The sequence below is a fragment of the Mesoplodon bidens genome, assembly GCF_964165515.1.
Source record: "Mesoplodon bidens genome assembly, chromosome: 2".
Lineage (NCBI taxonomy): Eukaryota > Metazoa > Chordata > Mammalia > Artiodactyla > Ziphiidae > Mesoplodon > Mesoplodon bidens.
The window spans coordinates 24,998,381-25,025,321 of record NC_138177.1 but is presented as its reverse complement, the minus strand read 5'-3'; the positions used below and the strand labels follow the sequence as shown (position 1 = coordinate 25,025,321).

Sequence of the window (26,941 nt, the reverse complement as noted above, 5' to 3'; positions counted from 1 at the left end):
CCAAGTGGATTTGAAAGAGTGTAGGTTTGGGGCTCAGGTAGGCCCAGGTTTAATTCTGGCCTGGCCACGTAGTGGCAAGTGAGAAGGTCTCTGAGATCCAGTGTGCTCCTCTGTAAAATGGACATTGTTGGGAGGATTAAACAAGCTCCTTATTACTTCATTCATCAAAAATGTAGATTAGAATAACATCTCTGAGAGCCTCTTTTACCGTACCACACAAAAAGAACTGCGCAGAGGTCACCAAATTTAAGAGACTCTATTTGGGGTGGTTGGACCTAAGATAAAAACTGTGCCATGTACACAAAATTCACTTTGTGGGGCTCACACCTAGGGCTCCCAAGGGTCAGGACTGGAGTTCTGGGTGGGCAAGGCTGGTTTGTAACCGAGGAGTATGGAATAAAGGAGAAGCCAAGTCTGCATCCTAGATGACAAGAACGGGCTAAGGAAGTTTGAAGTACGAAGACTAATGGGCAGAGATTAGGCAGAGAACCAGAAGTGAATCCAAGGCAAAAGGTCTGTGGAAGAGAAGAATCCGAGCAGGACTAACTGGGTGCAGGAGGGTGGCGGGGCGGGGGGCGGGAGTTGAGACCACTGATCACCTGGAGGGGTCCCTTTAAACAAGCCCCCAGAGTGGGTAGGGTCAGGAACACCAGGCAGGTTTGGAATTCAGGCTATGCAGAAGGCAGGCCAGCCCGGGACCCCCTTCTGGAGAGCAGGGCCCGGGTCCCACCATCCAAAAGGCGGTTTCCCATGGCTTTTTATCTCCCCCATCAGTGCTCGCATCCTTTGACACAGATGATTAACATTGATGGTAGTTCATTAGCTAATTGTTTCTTTTTTTTTTTTTTTTTTTGTGGTACGCGGGCCTCTCACTGCTGTGGCCTCTCCCGTTGCAGAACACAGGCTCCGGATGCGCAGGCTCATTGGCCATGGCTCACGGGCCCAGCCGCTCCGCGGCATGTGGGATCTTCCCGGACCGGGGCACGAACCTGCGTCCCCTGCATCGGCAGGCAGACTCTCAACCACTGCGCCACCAGGGAAGCCCAGCTAACTGTTTCTTGTTCATGTTTACGAAGTGTATTATGGACAGTTTGGACAGATCTTCTTCCTGAGAGTCAAGTTCTGGAAAATTCTTCAGAAAAATGGGCTCTTCATACTTAAACCTCCCACCCGTTCTGTATTTCAGAGAAATGATAGCTCAACGGTGTCAACCACTGGGTTTCCAGGTTCTCAAGCCATCCTGCTTCAGGGACGGCAGTGGGGCACGTGGTAGGAAACATACAGAATGTGAATAGAGGCTCAAGACCTGTCTCCATCGCTTACTAACTGCTGGACCTTGAGAAAAATCAGTTAGCCTTTCTGAGCTTTGGTTTCCTTGTCTATAAAATGGAGGACATACTGTCTGTTTCATAGGATTAGCATGAAGATTAAACGAGATCATGTATAAGAGGAGTATGTTGTGAAAAGCAGAGGATGAAGCCAGTGTTTGGCTGTGGTTGTTTTCCCATTCATTGTCACCGAACAGTGTGGAGCCTCTCCGTAGCAGCAGGAGGCGGCAGGACCCACAAGGAATCACTCTGGAGACCCTACCTCCTTGCACCAACCTGACCAGACAGCCCCGGGGCAGGTGTCAAGGCCGCCACCTCCCCTTCAGCCTCGTCCTCCTCGCTCTTAGCCCAACATTACGTTCAGGTGATTCAGACATGACTTCTTCTACCCCGTCTGCCCACACCGCTCGTTAAGGCCTTTGTGCATGCTGCTTCCTCTTCTGCTATTCATGCTGCTTCCTCTTCTGCTATTCATTCTTTATCCAGATTCTGCTCAGGAGCCAGCTGGCCTGCATTCAAATCCTGCGTTACCCTAGGCTAGTTTCTTTACCTCCCCAAACCTCAGTTCCTCCCCTGTGAAATGGGGACAAGGCTAGTTCCAGCCTCACCGAGTGGCTGTGAGGGTCAATCAGTTAATGCATTTGTGAAGGGCCGTGAACGATGCCCGCACAGAGCAGGCAACTCCATCAGCGCTGTCAGTCGTTATTACCACCACCATCCTCTCCCAGCAAAAGCACTGCTGCCCTCATGATGACATATCTCTGTCCCCAAGTATCCCACATTGTACTGAAGTAATCTGCCTCTAAGTCCTCCCCAAATAGTGTCAACACTCCCTGAGAGCAGGGACCCTGTTTTAGTCCTCTCACTGTTGTGGCCTCTCCCGTTGCGGAGCACAGGCTCCAGACGCACAGGCTCAGCGGCCATGGCTCATGGGCCCAGCCACTCCACGGCATGTGGGATCTTCCCGGACCGGGGCACGAACCCGTGTCCCCTGCAGCGGCAGGCGGACTCCCAACCACTGTGCCACCAGGGAAGCCCGGGACCCTGTTTTATGAGTCTTGATGTCCTCTGCACCCAGGACAGAGCCAGGCACATGGTAAGGGTTCAAGAAATCAGGGAACTGATTTAAAATGAGCCATATCTCTGGGGTGGTTTTTCTTTTTTTTTTTCTTTTTTTTAAATACCATTTTCTATTACATAAGTAATTCATACATAAGAGTATAAGGCAGAAAATAAAATCACCCACAATGCCACTCTCAGAGATAACATCATATTTCAGTATACGCTTTAGATGATTTCTGTCCTGTCTAATGGCATTTGAGCTAGACCTGGGGTCTGGAATACAGACACTGTAGTTGGGTGAGACTTCAATGTAACTTCTTCCCACAATTTATCTGATTATGTTTGAGAGCAGGATGCTGCTAAGGGGAACTTGGCACACTTCCCTGCCTCCACATCCATTTCATCATGATCGTTTTGCTTTGTTTTGTTTTGTTTTTTGTGGTGCGCGGGCCTCTCACTGTTGTGGCCTCTCCCATTGCGGAGCACAGGCTCCAGACGCTCAGGCTCAGTGGCCATGGCTCACGGGCCCAGCCGCTCCGTGGCATGTGGGATCTTCCCAGACCAGGGCACGAACCCGTGTCCCTTGCATTGGAAAGCGGACTCTCAACCACTGTGCCACCAGGGAAGCCCATCATGATTGTTTTTTAATCGAAGTATAATTGACCTACAACACTATGTTAGTTCCAGGTGTACAACATAGTGATTCAATATTTCTATGCATTACAAAATGACCACCATGATAAGTCTAGTTACCATCTGTCACCATGGAGTGGTTTTTCTTTATTATCGATTTTGATTGGGACAACATTCCCTTCTGTGGGTCTAGTCTTAGCCATAGAAGGATGAACTTAACCTATGATCTTGGATGGCTCGTACCCTGTTGTTGTCATCCAAGTGGCCTCCTCCTTCAGCTCATGGCACCTACTTCTCCTGATGACTTTTGCTTTTCCAGCCCAGTCTTCCTGTTGCACAAGGGTCAGTTTCAGTGGCTGGGGCATTGGTCTGCCCGTCCATCCAGGGGCTGGGCTGGTGAATGAGCAGGTGATATCATGGTCCTGGCTTGGAAAACAAAGAGTTACCCCATGGCTGTGTGCTCAAGAGCCCCGAAAAGTGACACATACGATACAGGGCTTCCTGTTTCCCAGTTTTCATGTTGACATCTTTCAACCCACATGAGAGCAAAGGGTCAGGAAGTGAACACTGGGAAGAAGAATTGTAGGCCTGGGTGGGACAGGAGGAGTATTGTGTATCTGACCTTGATATGAACCTTTCTATTATAAAAGAGCTACATCTGCAAGAGGCTATTACCAGCTTCCTGTTTAGCTTTCCATCCCTGCCTCTGCTGTTCAGCTTTTTCATTGCTTCCAGAGGACTAAGAGCCCCAGTGTGGCCCAGGGAAGGTGTAAGCTGAGTCTCACAGAGCCCATGCAGCGTTTTTGGCCACAGGGCTCGAGACCACGAGGGAAAGCTGCTATTTAATCCCCACTGCAGTTATGTTCACAGAGCCCCTGCCTCCCAAAGACAGTTCCCTCCTGCTGAGTCCAAGGGATACACGTGAAGTCCCAACTCCTTCAGACACCTGCAGGGCAGGGCTTCGCCTTACCACAGGGTCACGGCAACATGGGCCCGTCCATGGAGCCCTCTCTTACTTCCTGGTCCATTTCCCAGCTCCCGGGGCCCTCTGGATGCCCCGACTGCACAAAACCCCATCAGGAGGCAGCATGTACCCTTTCTGGGAGCCTCAAAACAGACCATCCTTCACGGCTGCTCCTGTGAAATCTTAAATTCAAACAGTCACCCTCAGACCTTCCACTGGACTCATCTTCCGTCTCACAGAGACCTCTGCCTTCTCCCTGCCTCCTTACCTCTCAGGCACCTCATCACCATCACTCTTTTTCCGACACCCTCCATCCTCTTGCCTCTTCTGCAGACATTCACCCTTCCACACGTTCATGAAATACCACCGTGTGGCAGACTGTGGCAGGTGCCGGGTCTATAACAGTGATCAGAGTTGAGCTGTCCCAGTCCGCATGAAGAGACAGGTGTTAAACCATAAACACACTCACATATGTAACTGCAAACAGTGATATGTTCTATGAATCAGAAAAAGAACAGGGCTCAATAAGAGAGACCTAGTTTAGTTCAGCGTTGGGGGAGGGTGTGTACAGACTAGAGAAGGTCCCAGAGGAAGTAATACTCGCACTGAGAGCTAAGGATTATTCAGAGTTACCCATGCAAACAGTGGGAAAAGTGCTTTCCCAACAGCATGTGCCAAGTCTCCGAGGCAGGGAAGAGCAGGCATGTTTCAGGACTATAAGGGAAGCTGGTGGGGATAGAGCCCTGAGAGCACAGGGAGTGTAGTGTGAGATGAAGCTGGAGAAAGAGTCAGAGGCCAGATTAAGCAGGGCCGTGTGGAGCAAGTTAGGGCTTCAGGTTTTATTCTATCTGTGATAGGAAGCCTTTGAAGAGTCGTAGAGTGGAGAGGCCACCAACCCAGCAAAACCCAACCCCCAGATTAATCCAGCATCTGCTTCCTCTGCCCCTACTCCTGGGAAGAAGTCACACAGCCCTCCGAAAGTCAGGTGGGCTAGACTGATCAAGAAGCCCTTCACATAGGATCACAGGGTAGAAATGGCTTGGCCGTAGCTGGAAGTTACTCAATGAAGCCTGGAAGTTGTAATGGGCATAAAACCTAACACTGTACTTACTTCTCATGTAACCCACATGGTGAATCCGTAAGGGGGCATTATGATCTCCATTTTACAGCTCAGACAACTGAGGCCTAAGAGAGTCATAATGTAACTCATGCGAGTCATGTGGCTGAGTGACAGTCAGGAAAGTGGTCCTGGATCTTCTGCCTCCCAGTGCTTTTTCTGCCCCACCCAGGCAGGGTCTGCAGAAGAAAGAAAATTCCCTTGGAAAGAGAGTGAGGTCAGAGTGGACCATGGTGGGGCTGAAGGGCCATGCAGGTGTGATGCTGGTGTTCCTTCTGAATCCACGGCAGCTCCCACATTGGCTTTGATGGGCTTCTGAATAAAGGAAGAGTCATAAAGCTCCTGATTTCAACTGAACATCTAAAAAGCATGAGGTTCCAGAGGCCTCTGTTGAAAGCCAGCTCCCCTGCTGGCTCTCAGGCTGATGCCAGAATCATCAGAGCAGAGATGATCCATCCAGGGGCAAAAGGCAGTCCCCTGAGTGTTTGATGGAGGTGACCAACAGCTTGAGCAGAATTGGCTCAAAGCATCCAAGCCTGGACTTCATGTTGGGGAAGGCTGACTCCTGAGCCACCGCCCCTGGGGTGCGGAAGGAAACAGCAGCAGACACAGCGCTTCCTGAAATCAGTTGCATTTCAGTACACTGATAATGACTATCTGAAAAGGAAATCAGTCAAACAATCCCATTAAAAATACTAAGAACAAGTGCCCTCTGCCATCCCAGCACCCCCAGAATGTTCTCTGGTTGAGCGGCACTCCTCACCTTCCTCCTTGCATCAAGGTCATCAAACCCACCAGGAGCCAGGTCACAGCCAGCTTTGTGTCCCCTCCCTCATATTGCCTTGGACACAAAAGGACTTCAAGAATTACGTGCTAAAGGAATTAATTAAACAACCAACAAACAAAACAGATTGGGGCAGGCGGTGTCAAAAATACAGTTGTCCCGAGCTTCCCTGGTGGCGCAGTGGTTGAGAATCCGCCTGCCGATTCAGGGGACACGGGTTCGTGCCCCGGTCCGGGAAGATCCCACATGCCGCGGAGCGGCTGGGCCCGTGAGCCTGCACATCCGGAGCCTGTGCTACACAACAGGAGAGGCCACAACAGTGAGAGGCTCACATACCACAAAAAAAAAAAAAAAAAAAAAAAAAAAAAATGCAGTTGTCCCTCAGTATTCATGGGGGATTGGTTCCAGGACCCCCAGAGTATACCAAAATCCAGGAATGCCCAAGTCCACTATATAAAATGGCATAGTATTTGCATATAACCTACACACATCCTCCCATATACTTTAAATCATCCCCAGGTTACTTATAATACCCAAGACAATATAAATGTTGTGTAAATGGTTGTAAATACAATGTAAATGCTATGTAAATAGTTATCAGGACACATGGCAAATTCAAGTTTTGCTTTTTGGAACTTTCTGGAATTCTTTTTCCCAATATTTTCAATCCGCCATTGGTTGAATCTGCGGATGCAGAACCCTTGGATACCGAGGGTCAGCTGTAGTGTAACTTTTTAAAATTGAAAACACAACACTGTCATGTAGGAGGCACCCAGTTTAGGAGAAAGGGTGCGGCGTCTCTCTTGGGTTAAACCTCAGCTCTGCACTTACTAGCTGGGAGAACGTACACAGGTTACCTAACTTCTCTCAATCTAAGTTGCTGCATTTCTAAGTCAGGGTTTTGCCTCCTTCACAAAGACAGTTACGAAGACCAAATGAGTTGACAAAGGACCTAGCATGGTGCCTGAAGCATAGTAGGAGCTCAGGAAAAGGTACTTTCCTTCTGTCTCTGGAGAGCCGAGTGCTTAAATATGGACCATGGAGGCAACTGCTTGGGTGTGAATCCTCGCTCCACGGTTTACCAGCCACGTGATCCCAGGTACCTCTTAATCTTTCTGAGTCTCAGTTTCCTCCTTTGCAAAATAAGATGGTGGTAAAAGAAGCCACCTGGCAGTGTTGGCACAGATTCAAGAGAGCAAGTGTGTGAAGCATTTACCTTGACCTTCGCCCAGAGGGGCATCCCGCCTGGACATGCTGTACTGGGGGAAAACTTAGAAGCCCCTACGTGCTTTGGAATCTCTCTGCCCTCTAGTGTAATAAGACCCCCGTGAAGTCCTCTGTGCTCACATATGTGCGCAACTCCCTGCACCCAGGCGCCCCTTCTGTGTGCTAAACAGGGACCTGTCTAATAAATCATTTTCACAGCCCTGTCGCCAGGACACACACGGAGCCGCCGGCATCCTCACATTGTCTGCTCCCAGCTTCACTGCTGCTGGTAACTCCCCACATCTGCTGCCCCGCTCAGCGGGCAGTGAAACGTGGCCTGTGATGAACACGCAGTGGAAAGTTAATGAAAACAGTAAACTCTCATTTTCAAAGTCTGCGCCGCTGCGCAACTCCACCTCCATCCTCAGCCTGGTCCCTCCTGTGAGCCTGTGTCTGCCTCCCTCCTTGGCTTAGACTAATGAACCTGACCCTTCCCCACCCTTCCCCTTCTCTCCTTGGCCATTATTTAGTGGGAAACGGGAGCTCCCTAAAGAAGCAGCGGAAGGACTTGGCAGCTGGGAGAAGGGGAACTGGTGTCTCCACAGTCTGCGAGTGCAGCTCCCATCTTCCCGGCCACACCTGGCCCAGTGCTGGTGAGAGAGGACTAGCCCCAGCAGCACCTGGCAGTCTTGTCCCTCTGCCACCATGCTTCCCCTGGGGACTCAGCTGTAGTTTCACCTGTACAGAGAACCAGTGTTTGGGGAATCAAGTTAGGGGACGCAGAGAACCAGTACCTTTGGTTCTGGGCAGCAGGTGGGCACAGGTGCTAGAGAGTTAGGTTCATACCAGCTCAGCCACCTATGTGCTTTGTGACTTTGCCAGGTGACTTAACCTGAGCCTCAGGTCCCTTATTCGGGGGAAGAAAATAGTCGAGGGAGTAACAGTGCCTCCTTTGAGGTTGATGTATCAAGCATTTAGTCGAATGCTTGGCACATGGCAAGCCCCCAGTATATATTAGCAGTTCTTATGAGTAGTAGCAGTATTAATAATACCTGACTTCTGAGAGTCTCCCCTCTGTCTGCCTTAATCTTCTCAACCCTGTCACCATGGCTGTTTTGCTCAATCTGATTCCCCTGGTCTTGTTCTTGCTCCAATGAACAGATCTCTGGCTTTATTTCCCAGTTTCCAGACTTGAGGCTCCTCTAGACGCTGAGGCCAAGGACCCCCCTCCCCAGATCTTGCATCGACCTTCCCCCCTCCCCCGAAGTACCCAGATCCTTGAGTCGCAGCCCTGTGGGACGTTCCTCACAGCCAGCCGATGGGGTGGGCAGGAGTGGAAGGAGGCAACCTTTTCTCTTCCCCAGGCTGGGCTCAGTGAGCCTCGGGCAGCTCTGGTCAGAGGAGCTAGGTTTAAACAAGATGACAGCAGACATGTCCAAATCCTGGTCACTTCTCCCTGGGTCCCTGAGACCTCTGTAACCAGAGGCAGGGGAAGGGTAAGAATGCTCTCTGATACCAGAGGGTGGGCGGTGCCCCTTCACTCCTGCTCAGACACTGTGCCCAGGAGTCCTGCTGTGGTTCATTCATTCATTCATTCATTCAGATGGTATATATCTAGTGACTTCCTGTTCATCTTGGGGAAGATTTGGCAATCGTGTCATTACCAATATCCCCTTGCCCTTGAGGAATCTTTGCCCTTAATCATTTCCAAATTGGATGGGAAGAAATCACAACAACTGCTGTCAGGCCAACAAATAGGAAGACTTCTGAGTTCCGGCCCCAGCCCCCATCCACGTTAGGTCCAGATGGCAGAGTGGGGTTGGCAGAGTGGCTCTCTCCTCCTCAGGGGGCCCCCCAGCCAACCTTCCTCACATCGTCTTCATCAGATACATGTGCCACCATTGGATTCAGCCCACAGAAAACTAGCTGTATCTTTGTTAATAACAGTTAAAGCTGCAGATGTTCTGGGCTAAAAGAGTCAATGAGACTACAGGGCATGCAGTGCCAGACTGTGTCAGCTCACCAAGACAGGGTAAATGGGAGGACCCCAACATGTCCTCCTCCAGGGATCACCAGAAGATTCCTACTAGGAATCCCACTTGAATAACAAAAAAAGAAATAAGCAAACCACACCTCCTCCCAGTCAGGGACAAGGAACAAGAGGAAAAATGCAAAGAAAGAAAGAGGTTGGGTGTTGACAGTGTCAAAGGTCTTTCATCATCACAGGAGCTCCTAGATTCTAGGCCCCAGTGGAAACTGTAGGACAGGGCTGGCTTGGGGCTGGGATCGAGGTGGTGTGAAGGCAGGAGCGGTGTCTCCTCCCACCACCCAAGGCACAGACTGAAAGCCTGACGACTGGCAAGTCAGAGACACCCATCAGGGCTCAAGAGTTGTAGTGACTTCCCAGCTGCAGGTAGTGCAGGAGACTCAATCAGGACGGTGCCAGACCCTGGAGTGGAATGTGAATGGGGACCCTGGCCCAGTGTAGACCCAGGGAAGGTACCCTGAGTCCCCAGTGGCCTCGGATCTCAAGGAGAACCAGTTGTGTGGGATCCTGTGTTCTGGGGAGAGCAGCCCATCCCTGGGGAGTACCCACTACTGTTCTCTTCTGAAAGCAGAACTTCTTCCTCTATGGCCCTGAAAATCCCACTGGCCATCAGTACAAGGACTGAGGCCTTTGGTCAAAGAACATAGGACTAGACATGGCCTTATTCATGAGATTATTGTGTATTCCACCCTCTCAGTTTTATAGATGAAAAAAATTGAAGGTGAAAGGGCTCGCGTTGGAGAAGGTAGCCCAAAAGTCATCCCAGAAGAGCATGGGAGAGTGGTCTCTGGCCAAGCTAGCAGCTTCCAAAGCAGGACCCTTCTCCCATGAAATCGCATGCAAAATTTGAGAGGGTTGGTGTCCTAGGTCCTCTCTGTTAACTACAAAGTCTGACTCAATGTTGAGAAGAAAACCTCAAAAACCTTTGTGAAATGAACATGTGGATGTGTGTCTTTCTTGGTGAGTGTCATGAATGGATCATCTCTCTCTCTCTCCTTCAGTGTCCCCATCATGTAAATGAAGGGTGGCCATCTACCCTCCTGTAACCTTGTCAGTATGGAAGGGAAATACTCAGGTGCCCACATCACCTGCATTAAAGGAGGAAATACCTCTTACCCTTTGAGGATGCTTGGGTCCCAACCAGTCAACATTCTCCTTAAATGAGCAGTATCTGTAATAACAGTTCCCATTTGTGAAGCACCTACTCTGTGCCAGGCACTGCAGAGATTGCTTTGCATAGGTTTCTCATTTATTTCTAAAAGCAACCTATAAGGTGGGTTTTATTATTATTCCCGTAATACTTGGCAACTGAAGACCCAAGAGGCCTAGCTGTTTGCCCAAGTCCGCATGGCCCTGCAGGCGGTGCTGTCCAGAGCTGCACACAGGTCTGTGTGAGTCCTCCTCGCTGCTCCTCCATGTCACCTCTAGCTGCCCCTCGGCCTGCCCAGCTCAATTCAACCTACATTATGTTGCCACTCCTCTTCCTCTTTTTCCCCCCAAAATGCTTCACCCTCATGATACACAATTCTGTGAAGCAATTCATCTCTTTTGATTACAGAATAAATACAAATTAATTCTTTTTATATGAGAATATATACAAAATAAAAATAAAAGGAAAATATCCATAATCTTATCATCATACTTTTAACATTTTGATGTCTCCATCCAATAATGTCTTCCTTAAATTTTAACTGAGGTTCTACCTGTAGTAGCAGAATTCCAAAATAAGAAGAAAAAAAACACATGTCCACTTTCCCTCTTCTCTTGTCCACTCTTTGTCTGCTTTGAGGGATGGAAGTAGAGGATACAGCTGACTGCCATGGCCAGCTCATGAGCCCCACCACCTGGTGCCTCCGGCCTCTCCCAGCACCTGTGGGGGGCCGGGCTCCTGGGCAATGCTGAATGTCAGAAGGACATTCAACTCAAGCTCCAAGCCGGGAACCTCAAGACGCTCCTCCCAATGTGTCTTCAGACAATCCCTTTGCATTCCTTTGGTCGTCACATCAGGCCTGTTCCCCTGGTCTCTTGAAGACCCTTCCCCATAGCATCCCCTCTGCTGCCCTCTGGAACTAACCTCAATAGCCGGCCCTGCCTGCTCTGCTGGAAACACTCCGCCCACTCATTGCAGAAGCTTGAAGGAAGCTCCTGCTCTGGGCTCTCTGGAGGCGCAGTGAGGCCTGTCCTCGAGATGCCTGCAGTCTGGTGGGGAGACTGGCACTGTTGGGCAGCTCCTCTCAGGAGGCGACTTGGAGATGCTAATTGAGGGTGAAAAGGAACCAAGCATTGAGAGAGCTGGGGGAAGAGGGTTCTGGGCAAAGGGAACAACAAGTCCAAAGGCTCAGAGGTGGGAAGGAGTTTGTCTTGTCCCAGGATGAAAAAGGTCAGTGTTGGGGCTGTATAAGGGGCTAGGGGGAGGTGGTGGAGATGAGACTGGAGAACTGGCATGGGCCAAATAATGCAGCGTGGATGTTCAGTGCAAGAGAAGCCGTCATCGGGGTTTTCAGAGAGGTGAGGCATGATCTGACGTACATTTCTTAAAAACCACATTCGTGGCTTGTGGGGGCAGGGCAAGCTTAGACATGGGGGTCTAGCAAGGAGGTCATTGCAGTGGCCTGGAGAAAGGAAAACTGATGAGGAGCAGGGTGGTGGCCATGCACATAGAGCAAAAAGACAAATTCTGGCGTCTGACCCACCAGGATTTCTGGCCGGTCACCTCAGGCTGGCTGTGAGCTCCTTGAGGCCAAGCACAGACCCTCACATGCCCAGCAGAGTGCCCACGCCTGGCCAGCTCTGTAAGGGACACAGCCCGGGTCCTCATTCCCGCCCTGCAGGCACGCATGAGGATGCTCCGTGGATAAGGCTACCGAGGCCCACAGCTCTCTCTGTGGGGAAAGGCGCTTTGCTCCAAGAAGCTCAGAATTGGAGTCAGAGGCAAACCTTACTCAGACATGACCCAGAAAACTGGCCGCTGATCCAAGACCTCAGGGCTGTCAACTAGGACGAAGCAGCAGAGGTCTCTGAGAACCCAGCCAGGACAGGGCTTCGAGACAGTAACTGACCTCTAACTGGTGAAGAGTATATACATATATTTTTAAAATTTATTTATTTATTTATTTTTGGCTGCATTGGGTCTTTGTTGCTGCGCGAGGGCTTTCTCTAGTTGCGGCCAGCGGGGGCTACTCTTCATTGCGGTGCGTGGGCTTCTCATTGCGGTGGCTTCTCTTGTTGTGGAGCACGGGCTCTAGGCGTGCGGGGTTCAGTAGTTGTGGCTCACGGGCTCTAGAGCACAGCCTCAGTAGTTGTGGCACACGGGCTTAGTTGCTCTGCGGCATGTGGGATCTTCCCAGATCAGGGCTCGAACTCATATCCCCTGCACTGGCAGGCGGATTCTTAACCACTGCGCCACCAGGGAAGCCCAAGAGTAAATACATATTGAGAAGATGTCTCCAGTGGTAGAGAAACGCAGTCTAAACCGAACATGAGGGTGGCTGACAAAAGAAACCTTTCGGTTAAACATGGAGCCTCGCCCAACACTGATGACTCTTTAAAAACACTGGGAATTGTCTTTCCTGCTGTGGGGAAAAAAAAAATGCCTCCCTGTGTGCCAGAAAGAAAAGGATGCGGTCAGGAAGGAAGGGCGCGGAGGCAGAGGTGGGAGGGTGGTATTTACAGGCTTCTCGGAGTCTGACATAAACAGTGCAGAATGAGGGAAAGCCTAATTTTAAAACTTACTCTGTAATCATGGTGCAGACCATCTGAGAATCGGGATGTGTGCCAGTGCTGGGGCTGGGATTGGTGCCTGAGTGGGCTGGGAGGCTACCCAGGGGCCATGGGCTTCGTGACTCCCTGGGTGATACAGGGTATTGGCTTCCCGCCAGCCCCACCTCCGCCCGCTCCCAGCCCTGAGCTCTGCTGCTTCCAAAGGGTCTTCTCTGCACCCTCTCCCCCTCGACCTCCCTGCCCACCATGGACTGCTGTCTCCAGAGCCTCCTGTGCAGGGGTTTGGGGGGGAGGAAAGATGCTGGGCACTCCCTCTGCCAAGTCAGAAGTGTTGCTGAGCAGGAGGCTTCCCAGGACATAGGCACATGACTCTTCTCAGCACTGGATGGAGAGGAAAAGCTGAATTCTCAGAAAGCATAGTGTTCTCTTTAACTAAACCTTCCACGTTCCTGACTGGTAACTCTATTGGTTTGAGCCATGACATAAAGAAACAAGGTAGGGGCCTCTTTTCCACCCTCTAAGTGCAGTAAAGTTTACACAGCGGTCAGTCTTCTTTAGGAGCAGACGCACTGAGGCGGTTAGACCACAGACTCTCAGAACAGCGCCTGGCATGTGACCAGGACTGATAGCCAGCTACAGAACTGCCTCTGCTCTGCCTACACTAACCCTATAGTTGTTGGCTTTGGGACAGGACGAGGGCCCAAGAAGGAACCTGGGTAGCCAGGGAGGACGCTCTTGGGGAGAGGGGAGTCTCTCTAGCCATTGTTCCAAAACTGTTTTAATATCTTAACAACAGATATGGTGAGAGCAGTGTGTGCCAGCTAATATCATCCATGACTGTTATTATTTTTCAGAGCCTTTGGAGCACTAATTTAGGACCAGGGAGTCCCTTTAGGGAACACGTGTGATTTAGAATAAGATCTTGTGTTCGCAACTCACTTCTGCCCAGCACTAGCTGTGTCACCTTGAGCAGGTTCCTTATTGTGTAATGGAACTGGAATGATGCCCATGTCATGCGATCCATGTAAGAAGTAGGTGCAATGCTGTTTCCAAGAGTAAATGTTAATACTAAACAGATGTGAATAAAACTCACATACCCAACAAAAATTCAGGGTTGGAACTGTCCATGGTTCCAGAGCTGTAGATATAGATCTCTCACCTGTTACCCATCCCTAATATTTGTAGGGTCCAGGGGAAGAATGAAGGCCCACGTACCATATTTAAAAATATTAGTATTAATTTTAAGCCGAACTAACAAAATGCTAAATGTATAATTCAGACTAACAGGACACTACGTTCTATCCTCTGACCTTGACAGATGTGTCTTTATAACAACCTGAAAGCCAGGTTCAGGTTTAGCATTCTTGGATTCCAAAAGTTCTGTGCCAGATGCAGCAGCATAGGAATAGCCAACCTTCAGCCCCTGCTTCCATTTCTCTTCCTTCCCCTTGCTCTGTACCATATTGAGATATGGACCATCACACATATGCATGTGAACATTTAACATGTGTATGTCCAAACTCCATGCATACCCCCAACAAACAGCCTTGGGGCCAGGGGTGTACACACAGGTGGAGTGGTCCCCTTAGGAAAACAGACCGGGAAAACAAAAGCCTGTGTAGACCCTGAAAGCAAGTTTGGGGCCATCTGAGCTGGATCCCAGTTACCTGGAGGGTGGTCTAGAAGGAGGGGCACAGGTTCTAGGTGGGCATGCCCTCTTAGTCCCACAAACTCCTTGCCCAATGTGTGAGGGCATAGCCAGAAGATACTAGAGTGGGTACCTTTAAAGTGTTGGGCCAGGCAGGGACTTCCCTTACCTAGGCCTAGGGGCAGTACCATCCTGGATGGCCTCCCCTGGGAGCTCTACAGGCTTGAAACCATCAGTCCTCTCCATGTGTAGTTCCCCTGACTCCCATTCCAGTCTCCATCAGGAGACAGTAATCTCAGCAGTGTCCCTGAACACTGCCCACTCCCTGCCTTCAAAAATGCTGCTGCTGGCCCCCCATCCCCTTGATGACCACAGGGCTTTGGCAAGAGCCAAGCAAGGCTCCGTCAGAGAGGTTACTCTGGCCCTCAAGGATACTGGGAGAACTGGCTAGGTCTGGGTGGAGACCCAGACCTCAACCCAGGGACCACTTATTTGAATGAAATGCTTCACATGCGCTTGTTTGATTGAGATTTGTCTCTTTCTTCTAAAAATGGAATGCAGAAAGCACGTAGGTTGCAATAATCGATGTTTTCATTATTAGCTCCATTGGCGAGTCCAGTAGCTGTGAGCTTTGGGTCAATGGCTGATTGTCTGAAAGGAAAACACTGTGTTTATCACAGTGAGGAGAAGGGTGGTTGGAGAAGGAGGGGAATGAGATGATAAGAACTAATATTGACCAGGTGTTTACAGTTTACAAAGCAGTTGCTCACAGATCATCACTTCATTGGATCCTGGTAATAGCCCTGAGATTAAGGAGGCGGGGTTATTTTTCTTCCCATTTCACACATGAGCAGCCTGAGGCTGATTTGCTGAAGTCAGCCAGCTGTCACCTTGGGACTGACATCCAAGACTCCTGAGGGCAGTCTTGGTTGCTTCCTCCATTCACCACATCAAAGACTTCAAGGAAAGAGAGATGAAATTTAGAACTCAAAGGAGCTCTTCCCACAGTGTGATGCAGTAGAAAAGGCAGAGTTTGGGGCCAGGGAGGCTTGCCTTTACACCCTGGCACCACCCCTTACCATCTATATGCCTTTGCCTAGTCCACTTTTCCTCATGGATGAACAGCATATCATAATCCCTGCCTCATAGAGTTACTATTAAGTGCTTGCACGTGGAAGGGTTCAGTGGCTGTTCATTTCCTTTTTCTCTAACGCTGCCCCGTCTCTGTTCCTTACTGATACCTAACCTTCAGTGTAACGTACTTTGTGCCACACTGTGTTAAGTACTTCCCTTCATTATGTCATTTAATTCTCACACCAAGTACGTCAAGTAAGTCATGTTCTTATGTCTATTTGATAAATGGGGAAAACTGGTATAGAAATGGCAAGTAACTTGTCTGGTAAGTGGTAGCTACTAAGTGGTAGCACTAGGTTTACAAGCCTAGACAGTCTGGCTCCAGAAATCCTGCCTTCAACTTCTTTGCTTGATCAGCTCTCTACTTTATCTTTCTTGTCCCCTTCATTGCCCAACTTCTTGAAGGAACTCCCTGGACTCTCCATCTTTTCTTGTGTTTATTCATTCCCTCCATAACCCCTTACAGAATGGCCTCCACCAGCATATCTTTACTGCTGTCTTGATAGTAAATCTAATGGCTTTTTCTTAACCCCATTCTCTTCCATTTGTGTGGCTGTTGACAGTGATGACTCCCTGAAATTCTCTTGACTTTGGAAACAAGTTCTGCCCCCCCTTCGCTGGCTATTCTACTTTTCAGATTCCTCTTTGTCTTCTGGCCATCTAACAAGCCCCCTAAGATCTCTGTTTCGTCCCCAGAGATCTCACCCATCCCCATCACATCAACCAATTCTCCCCATGCAGATAGCTGCCAAATTTACATTTCTAGCCCTGATTTTCTCCTAAGCTCTAGACCCAACTTTGCAACTTCCTAAAAGCAGCAGCATCCCAACTGAAAATAGTCTCCTCCCATCTTTCACTTCAGATCAATTCAATGCTTATTTATTTAACAAATAATGTTGAACTCCTGTGTGTCAGGCACTGTTGTCGGTACTGTAGATATAGCAGTGAATAAATTGTCAGTACTGGAGATATGGCAGTGAATAAAACATAGGAAATCCCTGCCTTCTTTGGGGTTATATTTAGGGAGTGATATGAGGAGAGATAGACCATTAGCTAAGTAAATTATGTAAATATTAGACAGATAAAGAAAAATGAATCAGGAATGGTGAGGGCTGGCGCAGGAAGTTGCCAGTTTGAATATGACTGTCAGGAAATATTGCACTGAGAACATGATATTTGAGCCAGGAATGATGGAGGCAAGGGAGCAAGCCTTTCAGATAATTATAATATAATCTGGGACCTGTAAAGATCTGGATATATCCATGGGAGCACAGAAGAGAAGGCTTCCTGGAGGAGGTGATGCATGCAATGATTCTCAAATGTCAAGTAGTTAAACACAGTGAGACTTTAGGAGAGGAAAGAGCAGCGCAGGCAGATGGCACAGCGTGAGCAAAAGGGCAGAGGTGAGAAACAGCATGGTATGTGGAGACAGGGAGGCCAGACTGCAGAGGGCCCCATATGTCCTATTAAGGAACTTGAATTTTATCCTGTAGGTGATGCCAGTGATGTCCAGGTAAAGGAGACTTTGAAGGGTTTTAGGTAGAGAAAAGACATAATCAGATCTGCATATTTGTACATGAGTGCAGCCTAAAAGATGAATTGGAGGGGGATCAGGACTGGATGCAGAGAGACCAGTTATGGACCATTACAGCAGACCAGGTAAGAGATGCTGAAGACCTGGATTAAACAAGGGCAGTGAGAGTTGAATGGAGAAAGGGAGATAAATTCAAGCATCACTTATGGGGCAAATTCACAAGATGCAGTAACAACAGCTTTGGCAGTCTAGGAGAAGGCAGAGGAAGAGCCAAAGATGACCCTCACTTCTGTCCTGGAAGACAGGGTGAGCAGTGGGCCAATGCTTGCCGCAGAGACGGGGGAAAGGGCCAAGTTTACGGTGGATGTGGTGAGTCTGGTTTGGGCTATGTGGAATTTGAAGTGATTTTGGCATCCCATTCAAAGTAGTCCTAATGGTCATAGAGTGATTCCAATGGTGCTGTTATTCTTGGAACTTATCAGGAACTATTTGAAAGCTATTATGAAAGCCAATTTATCAGCTACATAAACCAGTCATGCATTTTACAGGCAAAACTCTTTTTGCAAAAATAAAAAATAAAAAAGCCACGACCTTGGAATGCACATTAATAGCTATTTTTCATAAAAGAAATAAAAATGATATGATACTTTTCAAAAAGAAATCTACTCCCTGTTCACTAGGCTTAAGTCCCTATTCACTCCGCTTAAGTCATAATGAATTTTGGCTGCCTCCAAAATCAAACCCTCCATTAATCATGTAGTCCTGGGGCCCCTGGGGCTATGGAAAAGAACATGCCTCAGACCTGAGGGATTTCCAATAGAGCAGTAGCCAAAGTCACAACAATGGATGGAACGAGTGTGTAGCCTCCCAAGGTCACCATGCCCATTAACTACACTCACCAAGTGCCTTTGTGTTTTTTTGGTTTTGTTTTTGTTTTACATCTTTATTGGAGTGTGATTGCTTTACAATGTTGTGTTAGTTTCTGTTGTATAACAAAGTGAATCAGCTATATGTAGATTTTTAATCACAGTTTCAATTTCAGTGCTTGTGATTGGTCTGTTCATATTTTCTGTTCCTTCCTGGTTCAGTCTTGGAAGGTTGTACTTTTCTAAGAATTTCTCCATTTCTTCCAGGTTGTCCATTTTATTGACATGTAGTTGCTTGTAGTAGTCTCTCATTATCCTTTGTATTTCTGGTGCCTTTGTTTTGATGTGATGATTAAGAAGTCTATTTTATTTCTCTCTTCCAGAGAAGCCTCCAAGATAAGGGTAGCTTCCTTCTTTCTCTTTCAAGACAGGCACAAGAGTGCAACTTTATTGTATTATCTCTGTTTTCAGAAAATCTGGGACCAAACTAAGCTTTGTGATTTTCCCACAAAACTGACCTCTAGACCTGGGCCCGAGTCACTGCTCACATAGCTCTGGATGGGAAAATGGAGGAAAAACATGAATGTAAAGACTCTATAGACAAAGTAATTGAATAGAATGCCAAGCTAGCCAGTCCTGAAAAGGTCAGTGTTATAGCAAGCCAAACTCCCCAGGCAACATGCCACAGATGGCCCGGTGTTTAGGACAGGAGGGCAAGTACAATTTTACACTATTGGGAATACTTGTCCTCCAGTCCCACAGAGGAAACCAAAGGCCAGCAGAGCCTGATCACTGTAAGTCAAATGAAGAACAGGGTTGAAGCAACACAGAAAATGAATGCCTGGTGACTGAATAATTGTCACAACCCTTTGACTCGGGGCACAAAACTGCCTCCAGTGTGACCATTTCATCAACCCAGCAGACAGATTGGTTCTCACTTGACCTGACCGTGTATGATTATACCCCACTCAAACAACATTTATTTCCTTTTGTAGAGTAAGAAGTGGCTGCAGAATTATCTGGGAGCTACTCCTTGGCCCAGCTACAACTAACATGGGTAACAAAATGGTAACTGAAGTCTCCAACTTTATGCATCAAGTCAATTCCTCTTACTTAATTTCTGCCAAGCATTATACACTGCAGTTTTTCCCAGCGGTTATCAAGGGTATGGAGGCAAGAGAAAAGGTTCTTGCAGCTGTGGGCTCACCTCCTCTCCAGGCAATCCAGCCTGCCCTCCCTTCAGGCTGGGGCTGCCTAGCATCGGGAGTACTGTGGGGGCAGCAGGAGGCAGCAGTCAGTTTCTCCATGTCCCTGTGTGAAGGATTCTGAGACAGTTCAGTGTTAACCTGGCAATACAAATCCCTTTTAGGCCATTGGTATAAAGTCCTGCAGGGAAAGTGGCACCCGCTGGCAGCAGCTTATGGCATTGGAACAAGCTTCTAAATATTGTGCCCCAGCATGAGCCGAAGCTGCCCTCTGCCTCTTTAGGAGACTCTCCAAGACCAACACACAAGGAAGCAAAACTGGTGAGGGGTTAAATAACCTATCCAAGATCATACAACTGCAGTATGGCTGACAGGGTTTTGGTGCTCTGGCCGGGTGTCAGGCCTCTGAAGGAGGAGAGCTGATTCCAGACATTGGTCCAACAGATACCTCCCAGCTCCACATAATATCAAATGACAAAAGCTCTCCCAGAGATCTCATGCTCAATGCTAAGACTCAGCTCCACTTGACAACCAGCAAGCTACAGTGCTGGACACCTGGTGCCAAACAACTAGCAAGACGAGATCACAACCCCACCCATTAGCAGAGAGGCTGCCTGAAATAATAATAAGTCCACAGACACCCCAAAACACACCACCAGACGTGGACCTGTCCACCAGAAAGACAACATCCAGCCTCATCCACCAGAACACAGGCACCAGTCCCCTCCACCAGGAAGCCTACACAACCCACTGAACCAACCTTCGCCACTGGGGGCAGACACCAAAAACAATGGGAACTACAAACCTGCAGCCTGTGAAAAGGAGATCCCAAACACAGTGAGTTAACCACAATGGGAAAACAGAGAAATATGTAGCAGATGAAGGAGCAAGGTAAAAACCCATCAGACCAAACAAATGAAGAGGAAATAGGCAGTCTACCTGAAAAAGAATTCAGAGTAATGATAGTAAAGATGGTCCAAAATCTTGAAAATAGAATGGAGAAAATACAAGAAACATTTAACAAGGACCTAGAAGAACTAAAGAGCAAACAAACAATGATGAACAACACAATAAATGAAATTACAAATTCTCTAGAAGGAATCAATAGCAGAATAACTGAGGCAGAAGAACGGATAAGTGACCTGGAAGATAAAATAGTGGAAATAACTACCACAGAGCAGAATAGAGAAAAAAGAACAAAAAGAACTGAGGACAGTCTCAGACACCTCTGGGACAACATTAAACTCACCAACATTCGAATTATAGGAATTCCAGGAGAAGAAGAGAAAAAGAAAGGATCTGAGAAAATATTTGAAGAGATTATAGTTGCAAACTTCCCTAACATGGGAAAATAAATAGTCAATCAAGTCTATGAAAGAAATAATAAGAGATCACTGAAGAAATCAAAGAGGAAATCAAAAATTACCTAGAAACAAATGACAAAACATGACGACCCAAAACCTATGGGATGCAGCAAAAGCCGTTCTAAGAGGGAAGTTTATAGCAATACAATCCTACCTCAAGAAATAAGAAACATCTCAAATAAACAACCTAACCTCACACCTAAAGCAATTAGAGAAAGAAGAATAAAAACACCCCAAAGTTAGCAGAAGGAAAGAAATCATAAAGCTCAGGTCAGAAATAAATGAAAAGGAAACAGTAGCAAAGATCAATAAAACTAAAAGCTGGTTCTTTGAGAAGATAAACAAAATTCATAAACCATTAGCCAGACTCATCAAGAAAAGAAGGGAGAACACTCAAATCAATAGAATTAGAAATGAAAAAGAAGAAGAAACAACTGACACTGCAGAAATACAAAGGATCGTGAGAGATTACTACAAACAACTATATGCCAATAAAATGGACAACCTGGAAGAAATGGACAAATTCTTAGAAAAGTACAACCTTCCAAGTCTGAACCAGGAAGAAACAGAAAATATGAACAGACCAATCACAAGCACTGAAATTGAAACTGTGATTTAAAATCTCCCAACAAAAGCCCAGGACCAGATGGCTTCACAGGTGAATTCTATCAGACATTTAGAGAACGGGCTTCCCTGGTGGCGCAGTGGTTGAGAGTCCGCCTGCCGATGCAGGGGACACGGGTTCGTGCCCCGGTCTGGGAAGATTGCACGTGCCGCGGAGTGGCTGGGCCCGTGAGCCATGGCCGCTGAGCCTGCGCATCTGGAGCCTGTGCTCTGCAACAGGAGAGGCCACAACAGTGAGAAACCCACATACCGCCAAAAAAAAAAAAAAAAAAAATCATTTAGAGAAGAGCTAACACCCATCCTTCTCAAACTCTTCCAAAATATAGCAGAGGGAGGAACACTCCCAAATTCATTCTACAAGACCACCATCACCCTGATATCAAAACTAGACAAAGATGTCACAAAAAAAGAAAACTACAGGCCAATATCACTGAAGAACATAGATGCAAGAATCCTCAACAAAATCACAGCAAACAGAATCCAACAGCACATTAAAAGGATCATACACCATGATCAACTGGGGTATATCCCAGGAATGCAAGGATTCTTCAATATATGCAATCAATCAATGCAATACACCATATTAACAAATAGAAGCATAAAAACCATATGATAATCTCAACAGATGCAGAAAAAGCTTTCAACAAAATTCAACACCCATTTATGAGAAAAACTCTCCAGAATGTGGGCATAGAGGAAACCTACCTCAACCTAATAAAGGCCATATATGACAAACCCACAGCCAACATCATTCTCAATGGTGAAAAACTGAAACCATTTCCTCTAAGATCAGGGAAAAGACAAGGGTGCCCACTCTCACCACTATTATTCAACAATGTTTTGGAAGTTTTAGCCACAGAAATCAGAGAAGAAAAAGAAATAAAAGGAGTCCAAATCAGAAAAGAAGAAGTAAAGCTGTCACTGTTTGCAGATGACATGATACTATACATAGAGAATCCTAAAGATGCTACCAGAAAGCTACTAGAGCTAATCAATGAATTTGGTAGAGTAGCAGGATACAAAATTAATGCACAGAAATCTCTTGCATTCCTATACACTAATGATGAAAAATCTGAAAGAAAAATTAAGAAAACACTCCCATTTACCATTGCAACAAAAAGAACAAAATACCTAGGAATAAACCTACCTAAGGAGACAAAAGACCTGTATGCAGAAAATTATAAGACACTGATGAGAGAAATTAAAGATGATACAAACAGATGGAGAGATATACTATGTTCCTGGACAGGAAGAATTAACATTGTGAAAATGACCCAAAGCAATCTACAGATTCAATGCAATCCCTATCAAATTACCAAGGGCATTTTTCACAGACCTAGAACAAAAAGTTTACAATTTGTATGGAAACAAAAAAGACCCCAAATAGCCAAAGCAATCTTGAGAAAGAAAAATGGAGCTGGAGGAATCAGGCTCCCTGACTTCAGACTACACTTCATAGCTACAGTAATCAAGACAGTATGGTACTGGCCCAGAAACAGAAATATAGATTAATTGAACAGGACAGGAATCCCAGAGACAAACCCATGCACATATGGTCACATTATTTTCATAATGGAGGCAAGAATATTCAATGGAGGAAAGACAGCCTCTTCAATAAGTTGTGCTGGGAAAACTGGACAGCTACATGTAAAAGAATTAAAATAGAACACTTCCTAACATCATACATAAAAATAAACTCAAAATGGATTAAAGATTTAAAGGTAAGGCCAGACACTATAAAACTCTTAGAGGAAAACATAGGCAGAACACTCTATGACATAAATCACAGCAAGATCCTTTTTGACCCACCTCCTAGAGGAATGGAAATAAAAACTAAATTAAACAAATGGGACCTAATGAAACTTAAAAGCTTTTGCATAGCAAAGGAAACCATAAACAAGATGAAAAGACAACCCTCAGAAAGAGAGAAAATATTTGCAAATGAAGCAACTGACAAGGGATTAATCTCAAAAATTTACAAGCAGCTCATGCAGCTCAATATCAAAAAAATAACTCAATCCAAAAATGAGCAGAAGACCTAAATAGACATTTCTCCAGAGAAGATATACAGATTACCAACAAACACATGAAAGAATGCTCAACGTCACTAATCATTAGAAAAATGCAGATCAAAACTTCGAGGTATCACCTCACACCAGTCAGAACGGCCATTATCAAAAAATACACAGGGGGCTTCCCTGGTGGTGCAGTGGTTGGGAACCCACCTGCCAATGCAGGGGACACGGGTTTGAGCCCTGGGCTGGGAAGATCCCACATGCCGTAGAGCAACTAAGCCCGTGTGCCACAACTACTGAGCCTGCGCTCTAGAGCCCATGAGTCACAGCTACTGAAGCCTGCGTGCCTAGAGCCCATGCTCCGCAACAAGAGAAGACACCGCAATTAGAAGCCCACGCAGCACAACAAAGAGTAGCCCCCGCTCACCGCAACTAGAGAAAGCCCGAGCACAGCAACAAAGACCCAGCACAGCCAAAAATAAATAAATAAATAAATAGATTTATTTTTAAAAAAATCTATAAACAATAAGTGCTGGAGAGGGTGTGGAGAGTAGGGAACCCTCTTGCACCGTTGGTGGGAATGTAAATTGATACAGCCACTATGGAGAACTGTATAGAGGTTCCTTAAAAAACTAAAAATAGAACTACCGTATGACCTAGCAATCCCAGTACTGGGCATATACCCTGAGAAAACCATAATTCAAAAAGAGACATGTACCAAAATGTTCATTGCAGCTCTATTCACAATAGCCTGGAGCTGGAAACAACCTAAATGTCCATCATCAGATGAATGGATAAAGAAGATGTGGCACATATACACAATGGAATATTACTGAGCCATAAAAAGAAACGAAATTGAGTTATTTGTAGTGAGGTGGATGGACCTAGAGTCTGACATACATAGTGAAGTAAGTCAGAAAGAGAAAAACAAATACCGTATGCTAACACATACATATGGAATCTAAAAAATACGATCCCGATGAACCTAGCGGCAGGACAGGAATAAAGACGCAGACGTAGAGAATGGACTTGAGGACATGGAGAGGGGGAAGGGTAAGCTGGGACGAAGTGAGAGAGTGGCATGGACATATATACACTACCAAATGTAAAATAGATAGGTAGTGGGATGCAGCCACATAGCACAGGGAGATCAGCTCTGTGCTTTGTGACCACCTAGAGGGCTGGGATAGGGAGGGAGGGAGGGAGACACAAGAGGGAGGATATATGGGGTATATGTATATGTATAGCTGATTCACTTTGTTATAAAGCAGAAAGTAACATGCCATTGTAAAGCAACTATACTCCAATAAAGATGTTAAAAAAATAAATAATGAAATAAGCTACAAGGATATATTGTACAACACAGGGAATATGGCCAATATTTTATAATAACTAAGTGGCGTATAAGCTTCAAAACTTGTGAATCATTATATTACACACATGTAACATATTTTGTTCAACTATATTTCAATAAAAATATTTAAAAAGAAAAAAAAATAAAGTCGTAGGATATCCTGTCACTTCCTAAGAGAAGAACTTCATTTCAAACAAGACTTCCAGCTCTTAGCTGATGAGTGGAGCAGTCTCCTTTCTTTCCTTAATTATTAAATTCTCATGCAACATTGCTGAGAGTCAGTCTTGGTCCCAGGAAAGGATTTATGGAGGATGCATAGCCAGGTTCTGCTGACTAAACGTCTGCCCCTAGGAGGACCCAGTCCATCTTCCCATGGCAGCTCTGGGAGCTGCTAGCCCACTGGAGAGCCTGAATGCCCTCCACCCTGGCTTCCTCCAGCATCATGTAAGGACACTTCAGAAGGCAGTGTAGCGCAGTGGTCAAAAACATAGACTTTGGAGTCAGACAACTCCAAGCTCCACGTCTTACAATCTGTAGAACCCTTGGCATGTACCTTAACATCTTTAAGCCTCCACCCTCTCATGTGTAAATGGAAATAAAAATGTATTTATTTTGTGGGATATTTTGAGCATTAACTGAGATGACATAATTAAAGTACTCAGCATGGTGGTCAGAATAGTGCAAGCATTCAGTAAGTATCAGCTATGACGATGATGATGAGTAGTCCATAGCACTGGGGGAGAAACATGGGCTAAGAGTAGGGCACGTATCCTCCTCCTTCCCTCTCTTCAAGGTTGGGAGCAGCCAGGAGTAACAAAGTACCCAGAATAGCAAGTTTGCTAAACTAAGCAATTAGACTTCCAGGCTGGACTTAAAGTTGATGGGAAAACAGCATAGTAGAGACTATGTATGCCAGCCTATGGCACAACTTGCACATTGAGGTGTTTTCCCAAAGGTGACCATTATCTCCCGTGTTATCAGTTTCTATGTCTGTTTTCTAAATGCTGGATTGGCCAATGACTAGAATTAAACAACTTTCTTTGTTAAGTAGAAATTCTACTACTTTGATTTCCTAGGAAATCAGTATAACCTTTAACCTTACCTCCCTTTGCCTTCCTTTCCACCTGATACTTCCTTCCAAGTATGTCAGATTTCAACCACCACCTTTTCTTAACAAGCCTTAGAGATGCGCATACTTCCTGAAAAAGTGGTTTTTGCAATTGAATGCCTCTAGGTAGTTCATTACAATTGCACCATTCCAGCTAATTGATGCCTCTTTGTGGGTCTCATAAATGCTTCTTTGAGCTTTTTGCTTCCAGTTGGACCAGCTATGGCTTAATTTAACTTGTTCTGGTATTGCTTTTTTATTTCTGATTTGGTTTGATTTGTTCTCATTTAATCCCGAAACAGCACAGCATAGAACTTTTTGACCTGAATTCCCCTCTGAACTTCCCATTTTGCCCAAGTTGACTGTGATAGTAAGTGGTGGGCATCTCTCCAGCTTTTGAAAAATTCATTCAAGCCTCTTCTTTTCTTGTGCATCTCTTCTGCTTTGCCAGGTCAAGCTGGGAACTGCCTGACTTGAGGGAAGGGAGAGTAAAAGCCATCAGTGACTCAGATGGGGTGAGCTACCCTTGGTACGGGAACACCACAGAAACTGTGACCCTGGTTGGCCCCACCAACAAGATCTCCAGGTTCTCCGTCAGCATGAATGACAATTTCTACCCCAGTGTGACGTGGGCAGTGCCAGTGAGTGACAGCAATGTGCCACTGCTCACGAGGATCAAGAGGGACCAAAGTTTCACTACCTGGCTGGTGGCCATGAACACCACCACGAAAGAGAAGATCATTCTGCAGACTATCAAGTGGAGGATGAGGGTGGACATTGAGGTGGACCCTCTTCAGCTCTTGGGGCAACGGGCCCGGCTGGTGGGCAGGACTCAGCAGGAGCAGCCCCGGATCCTGAGCCGGATGGAACCTATCCCCCCCAACGCACTAGTGAAACCCAATGCCAACGATGCCCAGGTCCTCATGTGGAGGCCCAAGCGGGGGCCACCTCTGGTTGTGATCCCTCCTAAGTAGAAGCAGACTGGCCTGACTGTGTGTGGAGCACACGCCACTGAGACACACAGTGAGGTTGCCAGGGATGGCAGGAGCCAAACTGAGTTTCTGAGCCAAAGCAGACCTCGTGGTTTGCCAGCCTTTGCAGCCACTTGTGAAGAGTAGAGCTGCTCCTTGGGTGGTAGAACCATAATCCTTAGGAAAAATCCCTTCCTTTTAGGAATAAAGAAATCACTGATTTGACAGACTTGCTGTGATTACCATGCAAGTAGCCA

At 46.7% G+C, this 26,941-nt stretch overlaps 1 protein-coding gene across 1 annotated transcript in view; it reads left to right on the top strand.

The window, feature by feature from the left end:
* Positions 1-26,740, top strand: part of FAM78B (family with sequence similarity 78 member B) — a gene marked incomplete at its 5' end in the record, with an annotated part of 90,130 nt that extends 63,390 nt beyond the window's left edge. Inside the window, one exon of the mRNA XM_081225043.1 lies at positions 26,165-26,740. Coding sequence (XP_081081169.1) covers positions 26,165-26,687 — 523 coding nt within the window. The 3' untranslated portion in view covers positions 26,688-26,740. The remainder of the gene's footprint in view (positions 1-26,164) is intronic.
* Between the last annotated feature and the right edge of the window lie 201 nt (positions 26,741-26,941).